Raw genomic sequence first — 19,431 nt, forward strand, 5'->3', positions numbered from 1 at the left:
AAAATAAACCTTGGAAAATCTTCTTAATGGACAGCTGAACCAATTATGTCCATTTTGCTCTTAACTCCAAAGTAGTTTTCCCCAACACACACAAAAAATGTTGGTGAAAGCAGCAGGCCAGGCAGCATCTATAGGAAGAGGTACAGTCGACGTCTCAACCCCAAACATCGACTGTACCTCTTCCTATAAGTGCTGCCTGGCCTGCTGCGTTCACCAGCATTTTCTGTGTGTGTTGCTTGAAATTCCAGCATCTGCAGATTTGCTCGTGTTTGCGTAATTTTCCCCAGTTGGGTTTTGAAGGTTATTTTCCTTGTTCAAGCAATTCATGCGTTAATCCTCTGCAAATTGTGTTGTATATGTATCTTTATATATAATATAAATATCATAGGTTAAAGACATTTTGCACATTCAAGTTCAGTTTATTGTCATTCAACTATACACTTGTATACCACCAAATGAAACAACATTCCTCCAGACCAAGGTGCACAACACAGTACATATAACTCACATGCACAACACAAAGTAATATTACCACAAATGAATTAACCAATAATAAAGTGCATTTACATCACAATTTAAAAAGTAACCAGTATAGCGCTACTGACACTTCCTATGTGATGAGACCTATGTGGTGGCAGTAGTCTTACGGACTGGGAGAAGATCTGGTTTTATTGTTACTATTTTCCTCTCGTCCATACTAGCATCTTAAAGTAGGATGACAAGGGTCGATCTACTTGACGTGCTTAATATAATGAAAGGATTTAACCAGGTGTTGAAGGGACTATTTCATCTAATGAGATTTTAAAATTAAAGCCAGTCCTTTAAAGAGTGATGTAAGAAAGCATGCTTTTGGAAAGGAGTAATGGAAGTTTGAAAAACTCCCAAAAGCATGTTGGTAAATGCTTGTTAGACTGTAACATGAAGGCTTATGCAACTGAGGAAAATAGTTGGAGAACCTGCAAACTGGCCAATATCTCATAGGCTTGATGTACTGAATGATCTTCTAATATTCTTCTGTTGGTTCCTTAAAGGTTTTCATAACCAGGGCTGGTTTTTAAGACTTTCCAAGTCAGATAGTTTCTTTATATGTTCTAGGAGGAACGGTATGAGTGTGTCATTGCCAGTGGATAGCATGGCACCAGATTTAAGTTTGCTCTATTTCTGTAGAGTGTGGGTTCAGCCTCACCACAATATCCAACCACTGAGCAACGTAGGACAAGTTCTGTATTTGCAGATTGAACTGTTGACAGTTTTGGACTTTATTTGACTTGACTTTCATTCAAGCCTTTGATCTTACAATCTCTTTGCAGAAAATTGATCTACTGTTCAAACAAGATGGATTAGGTGGCTGTGGTATCCAACATGCTACTCTTCATACAGAGGTTCAGATCAAGGTACCAGACAGACTGGCTGGCTGTAAACTACATGCTACCAGGTTTTGAAGAGATGTCTGTAGGTTTTCTGAAGGAGGGTAGGTGATATGAAAATGGATTAGGTCTTGGGCTAGGGCAAGATCTCACTGGTCTCAGGTCAGAGTTAGCCAGCAGTTGTTTCTTTCCGCACCTTGTGGAAACTTGCCATTTCTTTAGTATTTGTCAGTTTTTTTGATGAGGCTGAGTTGCTAGCTCGACACTCAGCCCAGCACAGATGGAAAGCGTGCAAGAAGCCAGCTAGATTCAAACCCAGGACGACTCGCCTCAAAGTCCAGTGCGGATGCCACTACACCACCGGCCACCTATTAACCAGCAGATGTGAAGAGGGAACTGGGCTGGTAAAAGAAGATAGCCAAGGCTAAGGATGGGGAACCTGACCATCTTTAGTGTAGGGTCCAAAGTTATGGATTTTGGAGGGAAATGATCTGCTGAGGTTGAATTATCTAGTTAGGGTTGTAGTTGGAGGCTGTTAGTATTTGATCTAGAGGTTGTGATGGGTTTGCTGGTGGTTAAGATTAATAGTGGGATTGATTTGGAGTTTGGCAAGTGGTGCAGTGGCAGGCTTTAGCAGGGAATGGAATTTGCAGATTGCTGGATGGGGTGAGATCGAACAACAGATGAACTGAGGACTTTTGTGTGGAAATGGGAGCGGGGCCCAAGGAAAATATGGTCTATTAAATTATTGTATAGATACCTATTGAATAGGATTTCCAACTCCAATCTGGGACATACCAAGGAAGGTTTCCTTTAGCAAGCTTCACAGCTCTGTTACAAAGCCCTTGTTTGTATGTGGATGTTGTAGCCACTGAGACAATACTAATAATTATAAGAATAGCATCCCGTACTGACCACCAAAGTGTAAATCTGGGTTCTTTGCCAGATATTCACCAAATGCACCAGGGTCTCCGGAATGAAAGCTATAGATTTAGCAGATCCTGCATTCCATTAATGTTTTATTTCCTATACAAATTTGTTAATATGTAACACACAAAAATGTGACATAGTTTTGAAGGAGATTTGAGCACAAATCTATAAAGATGGCAGGTCAGAACGAGAAAATGGGAGCTTGAAGTACAATGGCAAAGAAGTTGTTTTGAACCCTTGCCTAAAGCAGGTTCAGTCGTGGCTGGGAACTGCCTCCCAATTTTGGGTACCTCACCCTATGAATTTTGTGAAGACTTTAGAGAAGGTATGGAAGGCATTTCCTAGCAATGAGCGAATTCAGTTAAGTGCATAGAATAAAGAAACTTGCACGTTTCTTCACAGTGCAGAAAAATTTGAGAGGTGATTTGACAGAAGTTTTCAAAATCAGCAAGGGTATAGACTAAATGAATAAAGAGAAAGCATTTCCCTTGATTGGAAGGTCAAGAACTAGAGTAGTGGAGATCGATAGGGACTGGCAATGGATACAAAGGTGACATAAAGAGCACCTTCACACGAGGAGTAGTAGTGATTATTTTCTGCCTGAACGAGTGGTGGAAGCAGACTCAGAACTGGATTTTTCAAAAAAAAATAGGTAAGGGCTTGAAAGAAAAGAATATTTGCAAGTCTGTGGGAAAAGTCTGAATTGCCCTATTTTTAAAAGATGCTGGCATGAGATAAATGGATCAAATAGTTACTTTGCGGCAATGATTCTGTCATTCTATTTTGTTACGGATGCTACATTCATCAATTTATAGCAGAGAAGCATGCCTTTTGTTAACTATATCTGAAACAATCCCATAGACCTCTAGTTTCCTTATATGGGCATTATTAGATTTACAGATAAGGATATTCAGCACTTTCATCTAAAATTTGTTTTGAATTTTAGAAGTTTTTTTCTGCTTCGTATTGTGGCTTTACACGGAAGTGTCACTGCAGCGTACTTCCTCAGTTGTTTAAGCCTGCAGTGCCAGAAGACTACACATTAACTGTCCTTGTCCTTGTTCAGTCACTTACCTCTTATTCTGGACAGAAGCTAATTGTGGAATTTCTTTGAAAGGACTGGAATGTGTGATTGATTGTTTTCTCTTTTACTTTCTTTGTCTTCTTTCCTTCATCATCAAAACAAAATTCAATGCGTATTAACTTAATTTGCTGCTAATGGGATCTTGCTGTGCACTAACTAGCTATCACCGAATAACAGCGACAACACTGAAAAAGCAGTTTTACAGGCTGTGATGTGCTGTGGGACATTCGAGGGACATGATGCAGCGCCACATAAATGCAAGTTACTTCTTTTTTTACTTGTACTGTACTCAGAGTTGAACTCATCTTCATTTGAACTAGAGCTGGTTCTTCTTTTGGTAGTGAATTCTGTTGGTAATGCAGTTGAAAACACCTTGGAATAATATGAGGAAGGACAGAGGATTTGGACCTTCATTTTCTTTAACTAGTTCCTCTGAAAGTAATTAACTGTTGTTTGTTTTCATGTTTTGTCCGGAATTTTTATTGAAAGACGTTAGTGGAACCTTCAATTTTATGTGAAACAACTTGCTGTGTATTTGTGTAAAATAATGTATTATGGGAGGTTTGGACTTGTCTGGGACTTGGGGAGTTTTTCATTTCATGAATATCTATGCTCCCTGACATGATCTTTTTCATTGGATCTCCAAGTTAACCTCCTCAAAATCAGATTGCTCTATAGTCTCGCTGATCAGCCAATTCTTGGTGTTTTCTTTCAGCTTTATGTTCGCTTCAGTACTCTTCAACTCTAGTAACTAGGGCAAAGCAGTAGGAGAATTCTTTAATGTGCAACATAACGTTCTGTGTCGGTCACTGGAAACAAGCAATGGGTAAGGAGTTAGAAAGGAAAGTAAATATGTCGAAACACTTCAATAAAAATAATGTCAGCAGTAGCAATACACTAAATGCATTTCAGCTGTGGGGAAGGATTTGGATGTAAACATTCTTAAAAGCAATAGATAATGGAAAAAGAGTGAATAGAATTCAAGGTTTCATTGCACGAGATAGAAGAATAAAAGTCAAGAGGTAATGACAAGTTGATATTGATAGAATTGTTATATGCCCTTTATGCTGCAGTATGAGACTCCTTGCAATAAGGTGACTTGGATGCAAGGCATTGATTCATTACATAAGAGATTATACAAGAATACAATAAAATAAATGTAGGAGTCGGCCACTCAGCCCCTTTAAACCTGTCCAATATTCCATATGGTCATGGCCAATTTGCTCCAGGCCTCATCTTTTCTATGCCAGTTTCCAATAGCCCTCAATTTCCCAATTGCTCAAAAACTTATCTACCTCCACCTTAAGTACAAACATATCTAATGATATAGCCTCTGCAACCCCCTTGACTAGAGAATTCCAGAGATTCATCACTCTCTGCAAAAGGAATTTTTTATGAACCTCTATTTTATATTGATGTTGTTGGATTCTGATTCTGGTGTTTAAATCCAAGGTTCTTTTAGAAGTCAGGAACAAGGCATAAATCTTCTTGCTTCGTGATTGTTGTATTAAGAGTTGATCGAACAAAGGAAAAAGGACCAGAACTGTGACGGGGGGCTCTTACTACTGGAAGAAGAGAGGAATTAAAGATGGTGCCTAGCATAAAACAGCTACTTTTATACCCAAAGATACCATAAGAAAATTCCATAAATAACAATAATCCAATTAGAAAATATTTTTTCAATACTGCAGTAAAAAATTAACCAATAAGAAAATACTCATTCACTTAACAAAAGAACAAAGAAGCTTTCTGAATTATACTTTGTAGAGTCACTGGAGGCATATTAAACTGTTATACTGTATATATAAAGGCTAATTAAAATACAAGCAGATAATTAATTATTAAACTGCAAAGAAAATGACAAATAAACAGTCATATCCAACAATGTCCACTTACCTTGTACCTATAACAATTTCATAAGAACAATGTAAATTACAAGGTAATGTTTAAACATGAATGGATCAAGAAAATGGCAAGCCGATCATTTTCAGTAGCCAAGTGACAAGTGGGAGACGCAGCAGAATGAAGGCAAAATCATATCCAGGAAACTTTATACAGGGTGACAAACTGTGAAGGGCACTCTTTGCTTAACAGATTGAGCTAGATTCAAGATTACGTTGTACAGGCAATTGAGGAAGACAATTTCAAGGGATATGCGGTATAGAAGGTAAATGTTGATTGGAATCAAAAATAGAAAGTTCAGCAGATACTCAGATGGTGAGAAGCAGAGTTAAAAGTTTCAAGTTGTTAATATTTTGTCAGAACTTTTCTCAGAATTCATTAACTCAGCCTCTGCTGTTTTCTATAGATTCTGTCTGATCTGCAGGATATCTCCAGCATTTCCTGCTTTTATTTTAGGTCTTCAGTAACTTCTGTTTTATTTTGCTTTGTAATTGGAATTTTTCTGGCATAGTGGTTGACTCGGTCAAATGGTCTGTTGGCATATTGTTACTGTGTATGTGTAAATGTGTGAATAGAGATGGGGCTACCAAGTGATTGTGTCCAATCTACATACAGATCCTGCTCAGTTGTGAAGAGCAGACTTTTGTACAGCACCCCCCATACATATGATTGGGCATTTGGCAGAGAGGCTGCAGGCATCTTCTGTTGCGGTCGCATTTCTGACTTGCAAACTGTCCACATTATGAACAGCTCACTGGATTGAAATTCTATTGTAGTCTGTGGAAAGCCCAGGCTATGGCAGAATATAATGTCAAAAATTCTGTGCATGATTTAATCACAGTCATTTATTCATACTATCACTGATTTCCACTAGATGAGAGGCCTGTTTAAATTCCTTCATTTCTGTACCTCTTTCATAGCTTCCTTAAATTTACCTCTGACCATTTTCTTAATCTTTGATTTGGTGTCTAGTTTATCACATTCTTACATGAAGCACTTTTGAGACATTTATTGTCTTAAAAGCATTGCATAAATGCAAGTTTTTGATATTTTCAAGAGTTGATCTATTTATTTTGTTTCAAGCTGGTGATGTACAGTATCAACATTTGCTTTTATAACGTTAAAGTTTTGTAACTGTTTACAAAACTTTACATCAAGGATCATTACAGTAAGAAAATCTTCAATTAGTTGCCATTTACCTATGTATTTACAGGTTATTGACTATTGGTCCAAGTTCAACTCAGCTTTCTTACTTGCAGCAGAATGGAGCGCTCTTACATTCCACTGCAATAGCTTGTCCACTTTTAGATGATGCATGACTATGTAGGCTTACAGACTTGTAACTGATTGTGTAAAAATAGCTTGCTTGCTAGATAATGTAGATGTAGCAAAAATATTACAATGTGCTTTGTGGTCAAGGCTTCCAAATGGTTTGAAGGTCTGCAATTGTACTTAGACCAATATTTATGATTATTTAAGGGATAGGTCATTAACACAAGAGATTCTGCAGATGCAGAAATCCAAAGAAGCATACAGTATACAAAATGTTGGAGGAACTCAGCAGGTCAGGCAGCATCTATAAAAATGAATAAACAGTTGATGTCTTCAGCCAAGACGCTTCTTCAAGACTGGAAATGAAGGGGGAAGATGCCAGAATAATAAGGTGAAGGGAAGGGAAGGAGGATTGCTAGCAGGTGATAGGTGAAGCCAGGTGGGTAGGAAATGTAAAGGGCTGGAGAGGAAGGGATCTGATAGGAGGGGAGAGTGGAGCATAGGAGAAAAGGAAGGAGGAGGGGCACCAGGGGGCTGTGCTACACAGGTGAGGAGAAGAGTTAAGAGGACAGAGTAGGGAATAGAAGAATAGGTCATTATCAAACTTAATAACTTACTGAGTGGTACCAGGACTATGCTGCCAGAAGCAGATATCCTGGTGGCTGGATAATTTCATATGTAATTGTTTCAAGTGCAAAAGAAGCCACACTAGAGAAAGAATCAGATCACATTTCATAATCCAGCAATTCTATTTTAACTTTAGGACCTGCTGCTGATTGTTAACCAGATGTGTATGTATTTATCTTTTATTATATTTCTTAAATTCACTCCTATAGAAGATATAATGTTCACTCACAAAAAAGGTTACAATTGTTGTAAGAATCTGGCAGAACATTTTCAAATGTTTTCTTTACAAGTTTGCTTTTTGCTCCTATATCCTGGAACCTTTCCTTTATTAACACACTGCAGTAAATACCCTCCTTTTAAAATGTGATTGGAAAAATTCAGAGCAGTCTTATGATCAAACAGATTATGAGGAAGTGTTCTGATGTATATTCTCCCTTCTGTCTAGACGGTTGGTTCTTGGCTAGTCTATCATCCAGCAGTAAATTGTGCTTTTTCTGTCAAATCTGAAAAAAGGATATTGATAGTGTTCTACTCTTCTTGCAACAGATAACCATGCATCTCTGAGTTGGCATATGTCCTTCTGGAAGATATAACACACAACACTGGGAGAAGGACAATGAACATAAGATTGTCAGTCCAAGGGGGGGGGGGGCACAGCTATATAATACTTTTCACCACCTCAAATCAACTTGAAGCACATTACAGACAAATAAATCATTTGCAAGTGTAATCACTGTTGCAACATAGGCCAGGCACCAGACAATGTCCACATGGTGAACATCCACAAACAATTTGCGAAAAAAAATCAAGTAGTGAATATAAACCAGCAAAAAATGATTCAATATTATTTCTTACAGAACAAAAGCTCCTTTATTAAAAGGGATATAATATGTTGAAAGTGCACTGAGAAATAATGTAGGACAGGTACTGGTGTTTAGGATGTTGACGATGAAGACAGCTGAGCTGATTGGGATTCAAAGGAGAGGAAAGCTTTAGCATTCATGAAAGTTACCCATCTTTCTAAGAAGATTAAATGAAACAACACTACGTATTATAAATAATTTCCTCTCTTCAGGGATCCCATTGATACAGTTGAAAACATGGGTTGGTAGTCATCTTACCAATTCTCACTACTTGGATTCATGACTAAAGGAAATCATCTGGCCAAAGTACAGAGGAGCCACTGCTACCAACATAATTGGGATCCTGGTGCATCATCTCTGACAGATAGATGCTATAATGGAAAGATGGTGAGTCAGGTTTTCGGGAAGCAGAAAACTAACTAGATAAAAGTGTCTGTTGTAATGTGAACAAAATCACCGGAGAGACGCAGCTGGTGGATATGAAGCAGACTTTTATTCTCTTAAGGAGACACAGCAGGCATCATATTGAGACCGTTCAGGGGAAGAGAGGGCCCAGTATTGCTTGACATTTTATATGCTAAAGATCAAAAGACAATTCTATATTTACAATGTATCTACAATGCTTCCTTTGAATCACCTATAACTTTCCCACCACCTTCTTTGCACCTACACTCCAGACATCCAAAATAAATGTTAATCAACATTGTCTGGTTTTTCAGTTAACTGCAGTTCACTGCTCAGCTTTAGGAACCTACTGTCCAAAGCTGCATTTCAAATTTAATCTACAAAACATGTTCAGGTCTAAAGGTTGGTTGCTGAAGTTAATATTTGTGCTATATAACCTCACTCCAGAAAACTCTCTAACAGTGTCTTCTTCTGAATCCCTGAACATGTAGCACCTTAAGAATTTCCACAGGAGAGCAAGGAGAATGAAGGGAGGAATTCTATTAGGAATTGCAAGCACCACCTCTTTTCTCCCTAATACTTCCTTTAATTTTCTCTTCTTTACCAACACTTGTCTGCTAAATATGTTGGACTTATAAGTTAAGCTACACTTTTTTTCCGACAGGGATGTTAACAGTGCTTACATTTAAATAGATCTTCTCCCAGTCACAAACATATTCCAGTCCTTCATTATGAGTTCAATTATGCTCTTGGACGTAAATCAGAGGGTTCTGAATTCAAGACCCAATTTATAAATGTAAGGTTTCAAAATCATTGATGTAGATCCATGTGCAAAGCAGTGTTAAACAAAGCTCCTGGCAGCTCCTGCTATGAATTTATAAGATCCTGAACCACTTCAGAAAAATCAGAAGTGTTATTCTGTGGCAAATATAATCCCTTAATTAAATTCCACCAAAGTAATTGGAACTTGTGCATTGGGAACCAGAGTGATAGTGCTGAAGATGAGGTAGTTGATTTACAGAGACAACGTGTGGTGAGACTCCTAGCAAGGAGAGGCTGATGATAGGGCAAAACTGCAGCCAACAGGATCAGTTGTGACGTAAATGGCTGACAAAATCGAAACAGGCAAATACAGGGCTGAAGGAGTTCTATTTGAATGCGCGTGGTATATAGAATAAGGTAGATGAACTTGTAGCACAGTTACAGATTGGCACGTATGATGTTGTTGGCATCACTGAATCATGTCTGAAAGAAGATTATAGCTGGGAGATTAATGTCCAATGACAGGCAGGAAGGCAGAGGGGGTTGCGTTGCTCTGTTGGGGAAAAATGAAATCAAATCATTAGAAAGAAATGACATAGGGTCGATAGGTGTTGAATCATTGTGGATACACCTAAAGAACTCAAAGGGTGAAAAGACCCTGATGGGACATACCCTCAAACAGTAGTAGGGATGTGGTCTACAAATTACAATGGGAGGTAGAAAATGCATGCCAGAAGGGCAATGTTGCAATATTCATGGAGGATTTCAACATGCAGGTAGATTGGGAAAATCAGGTTGGTGTTGGATTCCAAGAGGGGGAATTTCTAGAGTGCTTACCAGATGGTTTTTTAGAGCAGCTCATGTTTGAGCCTACTAGGGGATCAGTTATTCTGGATTGGGTGCTGTGCAATGAACCAAAATTGTTTAGAGAGCTTAAAGTAAAAGAACCCTTAGGGAGATGTGATCACAATATGATCAAATTCACCCTGAAAATTGAGAAGGAGAAGCAAAGGTCAGATGTATCAGTATTACAGTGGAGTAAAAGGAATTACAGAGAGGAGGTGGCCAGAATTGATTGGAAAAGAACACTGACAGGGATGACAGCAGAGCAGCAATGGGTGGAATTTCTGGAAGCAATTTGGAAGGCATAGGATATATGCTCCAAAGAGGAAGAGATATTCCAATGGCAAGATGATACAACCATGACTACCAAGCGAAATCCAAACCAACATAAAAGCCAAAGAGAGGGCATATAATGGAGTAAATATTAGTGGGAAGTTAGAAGATTGGGAAGCTTTTAAAAACCAACAGAAGGCAACTAAAAGGTCATCAAGAAGGCAAAGATGGAATACGAAAGTAAACTAGCCAATAATATTAAGGAGGATATCAAAAGTTTCTTCAGACACATGAAGTGTAAAAGAAAGACGAGAGTGGATATCAAACTCTGGAAAACGATGCTGGAGAGTAGTACATAAAACATAGAAATCTACAGCACATTACAGGCCCTATGGCGCACAATGTTGTGCCGATCACTCTAGACACTGTTGAGAATTACCCTACCACATAGCACACTGTCGCTGGCAGCCCATTCCACGCACTCACCACTCTCTGTGTAAAAAAAACCTGCCCCTGTCATCTCCTCTGTACCTACTTTCAAGCACCTTAAAACTGTGCCCTCTCGTGCTAGTCATTCCAGCCCTGGGAAAAAAGCCAATGACTATCCACATGATTAATGCCTCTCATCATCTTATACACCTCTATCAGGTCACCTCTCATCCTCAGTCGCTCCAAGGAAAAAAGGCCAAGTTCACTCAACCTATTCTCATAAGGCACGCTCCCCAATCCAGGCAACATCCTTGTAAATCTCCTCTGCACCCTTTCTATGGCTTCCACACCCTTCCTGTAGTGAGGTGACCAGAACTGAGCACAGTACTCCAAGTGAGGTCTGACCAGGGTCCTATATAGCTGCAACATTACTTCTCGGCTCCTTTTAGAGGGACATCCTTTTAGAACGGAGATGAGGAGAAATTTATTTTGCTAGATAGTGGTGAATATGTGGGATTTGTTGCCACCGGCAGCTGCGGAGGCCAAGTCTTTATGTATATTTAAGGCGGAGGTTGATAGATTCTTAATTGGGCAGCGCATGAAGGGATATGGGGGGAAGGGAGGAGATTGGGGCTGAGATGAAACCTGGATCAGCCATGATGAAATAGCGGAGCAGACTCGATGGGCTAAATACCCTAATTCTGCTCCTATATCTTATGGTCTTATGGTCTTATACGGATTGCTGTGATTTTCCTGCATTACAGTTGTAACCACAATTCAATGTTCTTCATTGGCTATATACCATTCTTGGGCAGCTTAAAACACAAATATTTATTTCCCTTCGTACATTGGAATTAGGGCACAGCATATCAAAAAGAAGAAGTAAGGTTGAATAATCATTCAAGGCTGAAACTAAAAGATCATTGGACTCTGAAAGATGGTAGATATTTGATGGGAAAAGTAGAGGATGTGGAACAGCTCAGACTTACTCAGTTTGATTGGGCTCATTCATCCTCAATGCTGCCTATTACGGAGACTCAATGTATGAAATCACCACCCAACAGCACTTGCTTTTTGGATGTGAAAGTCTGGACGTGCTGATATTTCACGCAGAAGAGGCATCCTGTGGGGCAGTGTGGACTCTGACTGAAATGCACAGGAGCTGTTATGTTGCGGGGCACAATGGTGAGTTTGTGTTCTGATGGAGCAGACAATCACATGAACAGGTTTTCTACCTTTGGCTGTACAAGTGTAGAAGTCTGAGACATGCTATGCCTGAGCATTGATAGTGGTGTTTCCTGGCAGAACTGCCAACCATCTAACAGCTTGAGTTGAGTCACAACACCAAAACCAATTCTAGTTTCCAAATGGTCACGGTTATTCATTGAATCATATACGTTGTTATTCTGCTGTTATTGTAAAACAAAAACATTTCCCTTTAAGCCAGATCCAATTTTCAATTTCATGTTTTGTCTCTCAAAAATACTTATAAGCACTTATAAGCAGATAATACAGTGCATTCTTTATATATTTGCTTTGTAACTTAATGTGAAAACTTTTCCAGAGATTGGTGACATCAGCTGACAAGTATGAAATGACGTTCTGCTCTGCAGTTTAATTGGAAGCATTAATCGATTTCAAGTAAAAGGGTCAATACATCGGTTAAAAACTCAGCACATAAGATATCTAATGACTCTTTAAGCACTTACCCATTGTCAGCATGGATATTTTGGGCTCTTTTCTGTTGGTTGTCTCTAACACTGTGACCGTGCTTCAAAAGGAATGTCATTGGGTTGTCCAAAGGATTAGAAAGCTTCTTTCAAAATGAAAGTGCTTTATTTGTTGCAATGTATTTACTCCCAAATCAGAAATGGTTTAAAAGGTAGCATCTTAGAAATTTAGACTGTTACAAATATTTAGGCAATGCTCCTCATCATCAGCCATTTACCGTGCCATGTAGCATTATCTCTGATGTTAATTCAGTGCATCAGTAAGCAGGTCTAGGTAAGCAACCCATAAGACTCTTGGGGTGATAAGTCAGACTCCTCCCAAAATCCTGTTGGTAGTTGGAATCAAACTTCTGGAGGCAGGAGTCCAAGGCCATGAAGCGTAATCACAGGCTAGCTCTGGATTTCCCTCTAAGGCTCATTTGCTCCAAGCCAAATGAACTAAAATACTACTTCCTGTGAAATTCCTGACAGCAGTTAAAGTGGTGTTGTGACCTGAACTATGCCATCGACCCCAGCTGTTTAAAAACTAATATGAGGCCCCTACCAAAAACACAGCTGTTAAAATAATTGTTAACATGAAGGTATTGAGAATACAGTGGCAAGTACCTGGCAGCCATTTGAGACATCCTCTTGGACCCAGTCCCAACTGTTCAAATCTCTGATTTACATAGAGTAATCTCCAATGAATTGCCTTGGTCTTACAAAAGGTGAGGGAAGCTGTTTATAACTGAGTTAATATTACAGGGCAATGCTGCCAGACTGATGTCAAACAATGAAAACTAAATCTTGGGAATTTTCCATCAAGAGGGAAAGAGAAGCACAAATTTCACAGTTCAAAGTACATTTATTATCAAAGTATGTATACAATATACACCCTTGAGATTCGTCTCCTTACAGGCAGCCACAAAGCAAGAAACCCAAAAGAACCCATCAAAAAAATATTCCAATGAACACCCAATGTGCAGAAAGAAAAAAACAAATCATGCAAACAATAAAAGCAAGCAACAGCATTCAGAATGAAAGTGAGTCCATAGACATGAAGCCTGGAGCAGGCCACAGCCAATGTTCCCTCTAATTTTTAGTCGCCAGTGTGCGCAAAAATCTTATGTTGTGCAAATTTTTTTCCTGGGACAAAAGTACGTGCGCACTGAATGCACACATGGGACAGTTTATGTAGGTTTACAAAATATTTGACTTAAAACTGCACAGAATATCAACAAAATAGCATACATATTTATGTCACACACACAAAAAATGCTGGTGAACACTGCAGGCCAGGCAGAATCTATAGGAAGAGGTACAGTCAATGTTTCGAGCCGGGACCCTTCGTCAGCACTAACTGAAAGAAGAGATAGTAAGAGATTTGAAAGTGGGAGTGGGAGGGAGAGATCTGAAATGATAGGAGAAGACAGGAGGGGGAGGGATGAAGCTAAGAGCTGGAAAGTTGATTGGAAAAAGGGATACGAGGCTGGAGAAGGGAGAGGATAATGGGACCGGAGGCCTAGGGAGAAAAAAAAGGGGAGGGGGGATGCCCAGAGGATGGGCAAGGAGTTATAGTGGGAGGGACAGAGGGGAAAAAAAAGAGAGAAAAAAATGGGAAAGAAAAAAAAATCATAATCATAAATAAATAAATAACGGCTGGGGTACGGGGAGGAGGGGCATTAACGGAAGTTAGAGAAGTCGATGTTCATGCCATCAGGTTGGAGATAGTTAATTTTTATCATATCTAAGTCACTCAGTTATTTTTTTCTCTCTCCTGTCTCTGTCATTTACTCATTCTTTGTAAACTATTTTGACTAATAGAACTTCTATCCCATTGATAGCTTTTGATTCTCATTAACACATCCAAATGGCATTCACCTGAACAGTTTCTCAGCCTGTTTTTGAGTTGATTGATTAGGCTAAAACCTCGCTCACTGTCCACACTAGGCGCAAGAAAGTTTCCCCCAATGTCCATCAACTGTGCAAAGTCTCAAAACTGTTCAATTTGAAGCAGAAATGCCACCATTTGAGCAAAGTTTGAAATCAGTTTGGATTTAATTTTTTCTTGCATGGAAAATTTGAAATCATCAAACTGTCTAACTATTACAATTTTTTCAGCTCGAAATTCATGATATTTTAGACATAAGGCATTAACTTGTTCATCGCCAAATGTGAAGTCACAATCTGCAATTGTGGAGAAATCAAAAGCTGACCATTCTTGTACCTCAACTTTGATCTCCTCTGGGTTTGATCGTTTTCACTCTCGATCATCTGCACTCAACCGTAACACTCTTGTAATGGGTAATGACGGGTTCTGTTGCCTGAGCTTTTGTACACTGTCCAAATGCGATTTACTTGCCAAATGACGCTTCAAAAAGTCAAGTTTCCAAATATCATCCCACTTCTTTCCACTAGCAAATTCTCCAGCAACTTTCGCATCACGACAATACAAATAGATAACTCCAGTTTCCGAATCATACATAAATATTTCTCGTAGCTGAACGCTCATGACCTCATGGGCTTTCGGTGTAACAGTTTCTACTATTTTGTTAAGCCATTCAATTTTAAATAAAATTGCAGTTCTTTTGTGCTTAACGCCCTTCACTTCTTTTGAATTCGGCATAGTGAATCAATATTTTTTCCAGTAAAAACTTAGTACGCTATCTACAGGATTTGAAACAGGTCTTTGTAAACTTTACGATATGAACACTGTCCGCCAAACATGGCTGCCGCCGTGATGCAGCTGTACAAACCAGAACAGGATAGGTGAGGTGACGTAAATTAGTGACGTGCATTGTGGTATTTGAAAAACCGACTAACTAGTTAACAGAAACAGTTAGCTAAAAGATTATTTTCAATAAGTATAATTATTAACTACTACATTATTTTAGGTAACTAACCTTTTGTGCACACATTAATTTCCTTTGTGCGCTGGTTGAAAAACTTGTGTGCGCGCACACACGTGCACAACTTAGAGGGAACTATGGCCACAGCTTCTGCCTCAGTTCAACGCAGAGCCGAGTAAACATCATGGAAAAGCGAGCAGAACCGGCCCGACCCTCGCCTCTGGTCCCGACACCCTGTCTTTTAAATCTAGCCTGACATTTAACTCACCCAAACATCAGGCTGTTCCTCACTCTGGGACTCGGGCTCTGTCGCAACGATATGCTCGGGGCCTGGAGTCCACCGCCACATTTTGACCCATACCTGACCTTTCCAAATCAGTCTGGTGCTTCGATTATTGAAAAGTGAATAAGCAATGCCTTTTTTGCAGAGATTGCAAAAAAAAATACAAAATCAGAATCAGGTTTATTATCACCGGCATGTGTCATGAACTTTGTTAACAGCAGCAGCAGTTCAATACAATACATAATATATTCTATGAGGGAGTTAGATATGGCCCTTGTTGGCTAAAGGGATCAGGGGGTATGGAGAGAAGGCAGGTACAGGGTTCTGAGTTGGATGATCAGCCATGATCATACTGAATGGCGGTGCAGGCTCGAAGGGCCTACTCCTGCACCTATTTTCTATGTTTCTAGGAGAAAAATAAAAATAATAATAATAATAAATAAGTAAGTAAATTACAGAATATGTAACACTAGCCTGCAATTATGGAAATGATTGAGTAATTTCCTGTCAATCAAGCCTGATGAACTGGGAGAGACAGCAGTTGATTTGTGAATGTAATCCCTATGTATGTAACTAAGTTTCACTCACTGTTTTTTCGAAAGAATTAACCCCACTTTTATTGGAAGTTGTTGTGGTTTGTTTCTTCTGTACTTTAAATAATCCACTCAATAAATTGGCCCTATTTGCTGGACAATACATCCAGCCCTATTTCCAATTCATTACCTGAAACTCCAAAAGATGCTGGTTCAGTGTTACAGTGGCAGAAAAAACGAGTTTAGATCAATGCTTAGATCTTTCCCCCACTGTTACCTGAAGTATTTTGTTTTTAACAACTGCTGTCCGTTGCCCTCTGCTTTACTCAAGTGGTCATATCCCTAGACAATTAACATCAGCAGATTAATCAACCATGAACCTGATCTGGTCCACATTTAATGTCATTCCCCAATCATCATTGTGTCAGAATCCTGGAAGTACATACTGAGTACATGCATGTGTATCTTCAGCACACAAAGAGCAGCATCTTCAGAAGAAGGTCCATAGTTGGTATCCTAAAGGCAGTTAAGATGTAATAATACCCACTTTACAAAATAAAGTAAAAACAACAAGCACCATCAGAAACCTTAGCTAATTATTAAGAGGAGGAAACACACACCAGTCCTCATGGAGGGATCTGAAGTAATTTCAAGTTCCTGGTTGTCAAGATCTCTGAGGATCTATCCTGGGCTCAACATATCAATGCAGTTACAAAGAAGGCACAACAGTAGCTATATCTCCTTAGGAGTTTGAGAAGATTTGAGGAGATTTCACCAAAGACACTTGCAAATTTCTGCTGAAGTACCATGGAGAGCATTCTAACTGGCTGCATCACCGTCTGGTATGGGGAGGTGAGAGGGGGCATCGCACAGGATTGAAATAAGCAGTAGGTAATTGTGAACTCAGTCAGCTCCATCATGGGTACTAGCCTCTTCAGAATCCAGGACATCTTCTCGGAGCGATGCCTCAAAAAGGCAGCATCCATCATTAAGGACCCCCATCACCCAGGACGTGCCCTCGTCTCATTGCTACCATCATGGAGGAGGTACAGGAGCCTGAAGGCACACACTGAACGCTTCAGGAACAGGTTCTTCCCCTTGCCATCAGACTTCTGACTGGCATTGAACCCATGAACACTACCTCACTACTTTTTTTGGCACTACTTAGTTAATTCTATATATATATATATATATATAATACTGTAATTCACAGTTTTTATTTTTATGTATTGCAATGTACTACTGCCGCATAACGTCAAATTTCATGACTTATGCCAGTGATATTACACCTGATTCTGATCATCACTTGCCAACATCAGAGAAACACGGTGCGATTTACACACTTGTCTTTTCAGTTACAAAGTTGTACATGTAGATCATACTCCAGATAATTACCACGGATCTCTAGATTAACACACCAATGAAGTACAATAGCAACAACACTTCCTACTATTGTACATCATCCCCCTTGTAATAAAGGTCAACTATTTACCTTCCTAATTGTTTGCTGAACCTGTATGTCAATGTTCTGCATTTCTAATTGTTTTTATCCATTTAAAAATAAGTTCTGTTTTCCTATTATTTTCACCAGGAACAATAGTCTTTTGTTTATTCATGTTTTCATTATTTACGTCATTGTTCTCTGCTTAGCTAACCTTTCAAAAATTGCTTACAAATTTGGATTCTCTTCACTGTTTACTTTTGTAACTAATAACGCATTATCGGCATTTGGATAGATTGCATTTGGCTGTGCGAGTTCACCAAATACAACCCTGAGATTCATTTTCCTGTGGACATTCACGGTAAATACAGGAAACCCAATAGAATCAATAAAAGATCGTACTCAATAGGACAAACAAACAACCAATGTGCAAAAAGCAACAAACTTGTGCAAATACAAAAGGAAAGAGAAAAAAATAAATAATAGTAATAATAATGAATAAATACGCAATAAATATTGAGAACATGAGGAGAAGACTCCTTGAACGTGAGTCCATAGGTTGTGGGAACTGCTTCAGTGATGGGCTGAGTGAAGTTATCCACTCTGGTTTAAGAGCCTGATGGCTGAGGGGTAATAACTGTTCTTGAGCCTTGTGCTGTGAGTCCTGAGGCTCTGGTACTTTCTTCCTGAGGCCAGCAGCAAGTAGAGAGCATGGCCTTGATGGTGAGGAACCTTGATGATGGATGTTGTTTTCCTGCGATAGCGCTTCATGTAGATGTGCTCAGTCGCTTTACCCATGATGAACTGGGCCTATGCACTACTTTTGTAGGATTTCCCATTCAAGGGCATTGGTCTTTTCATACAAGTCTGTGATGTAGCCAGTCAATATACTGTCCACCACACACTTATAGAAGTCTGTCAAACTTCTAGATGACATGCTGTTCAGATGTTCCATGGTTGAGTGAAGAGCCAGTGAAGTGGCATCTGCTGTGGACCTGTTATGACAGTAGGCAAATTCAGATTCACATTGCTGTCACCCCCCCCCCCCCAGGGTCATGCTACTGAAAAATCATTTTCTCTTGAGTGTAATAAAATGACAACGTTTTTCAGAAATTCATGCATGAGCCAGCAGTGGCCCTGTTGTGATTATCCCTTTGGGTAAAGTGAATCATGTTATTTTCCAAACCAATGTTGCTTTTGGAGCCTTATGGAAAAATTGTTGTCTCTTTCCAATATTTTTATTATTAATTTACATATAAGAATACAGAGTACAAGAAAAAAAATATATCAATACATTATACTAAATCGCATATAAAGACTCCTTACCCTATATTCAACCAGATGAATTAATTCGTAACATTGAAATATAGTAATTTTATTATATAAAAAAATCTAACCCACTACCAAGACCGAAGCTGATTAGTAAAGAAAAAAAGGAAAAAAAATTATTAGTCATCATCTGTGCTTTAACGGCAAATCAAAGGTTTTGAAAATAATTCAAAAAAGGTCCCCACAATGTTTGAAAGTCTTGGCTAGATTCAGAGATTGAACATCGAATCTTCTCTAAATTTAAACATGACATCACATCACGTAACCATTGAGCGTGAACAGGAGGGGCCACATCTTTTCATTTAATCAAGAGCGTCCTTCTGGCGATAAAAGAAATAAAAGCCAAAATGTGCAAGTCAGATGGCTCCAAAATAATATCCTTCCCTCCAACAATACCAAATAAAGCGGTCAAAGGATTAGGCTTCAAGTCTACTTTGAAAAGTATCGAAAAAGTTTGAAATACTTCTTTCCAATATTTTCCAAGACTCAGGCTTGTCCAAAACATATGAATGAGTGAAGCTTCTCCATTA

General features: G+C 39.0%; 1 protein-coding gene across 6 annotated transcripts in view; it reads left to right on the forward strand.

Annotated features, from left to right (window-relative positions):
* The window catches only part of LOC134340352 (rho GTPase-activating protein 27-like), a 280,428-nt gene that overhangs the window by 132,414 nt on the left and 128,583 nt on the right, over window positions 1–19,431 (forward strand). Inside the window, exon 1 of one of the 6 annotated variants that reach the window (XM_063037498.1) lies at window positions 3,403–3,638. The exons of the other annotated variants lie outside the window; for them this stretch is intronic. Coding sequence (XP_062893568.1) covers window positions 3,618–3,638 — 21 coding nt within the window. The 5' untranslated portion in view covers window positions 3,403–3,617. Of the gene's footprint in view, window positions 1–3,402; window positions 3,639–19,431 lie in introns of those variants that run through there. 6 annotated transcript variants of the gene reach the window in all.

Source organism: Mobula hypostoma, chromosome X1, assembly GCF_963921235.1.
Source record: "Mobula hypostoma chromosome X1, sMobHyp1.1, whole genome shotgun sequence".
In the NCBI taxonomy this organism is placed as follows: Eukaryota; Metazoa; Chordata; class Chondrichthyes; order Myliobatiformes; family Myliobatidae; genus Mobula; species Mobula hypostoma.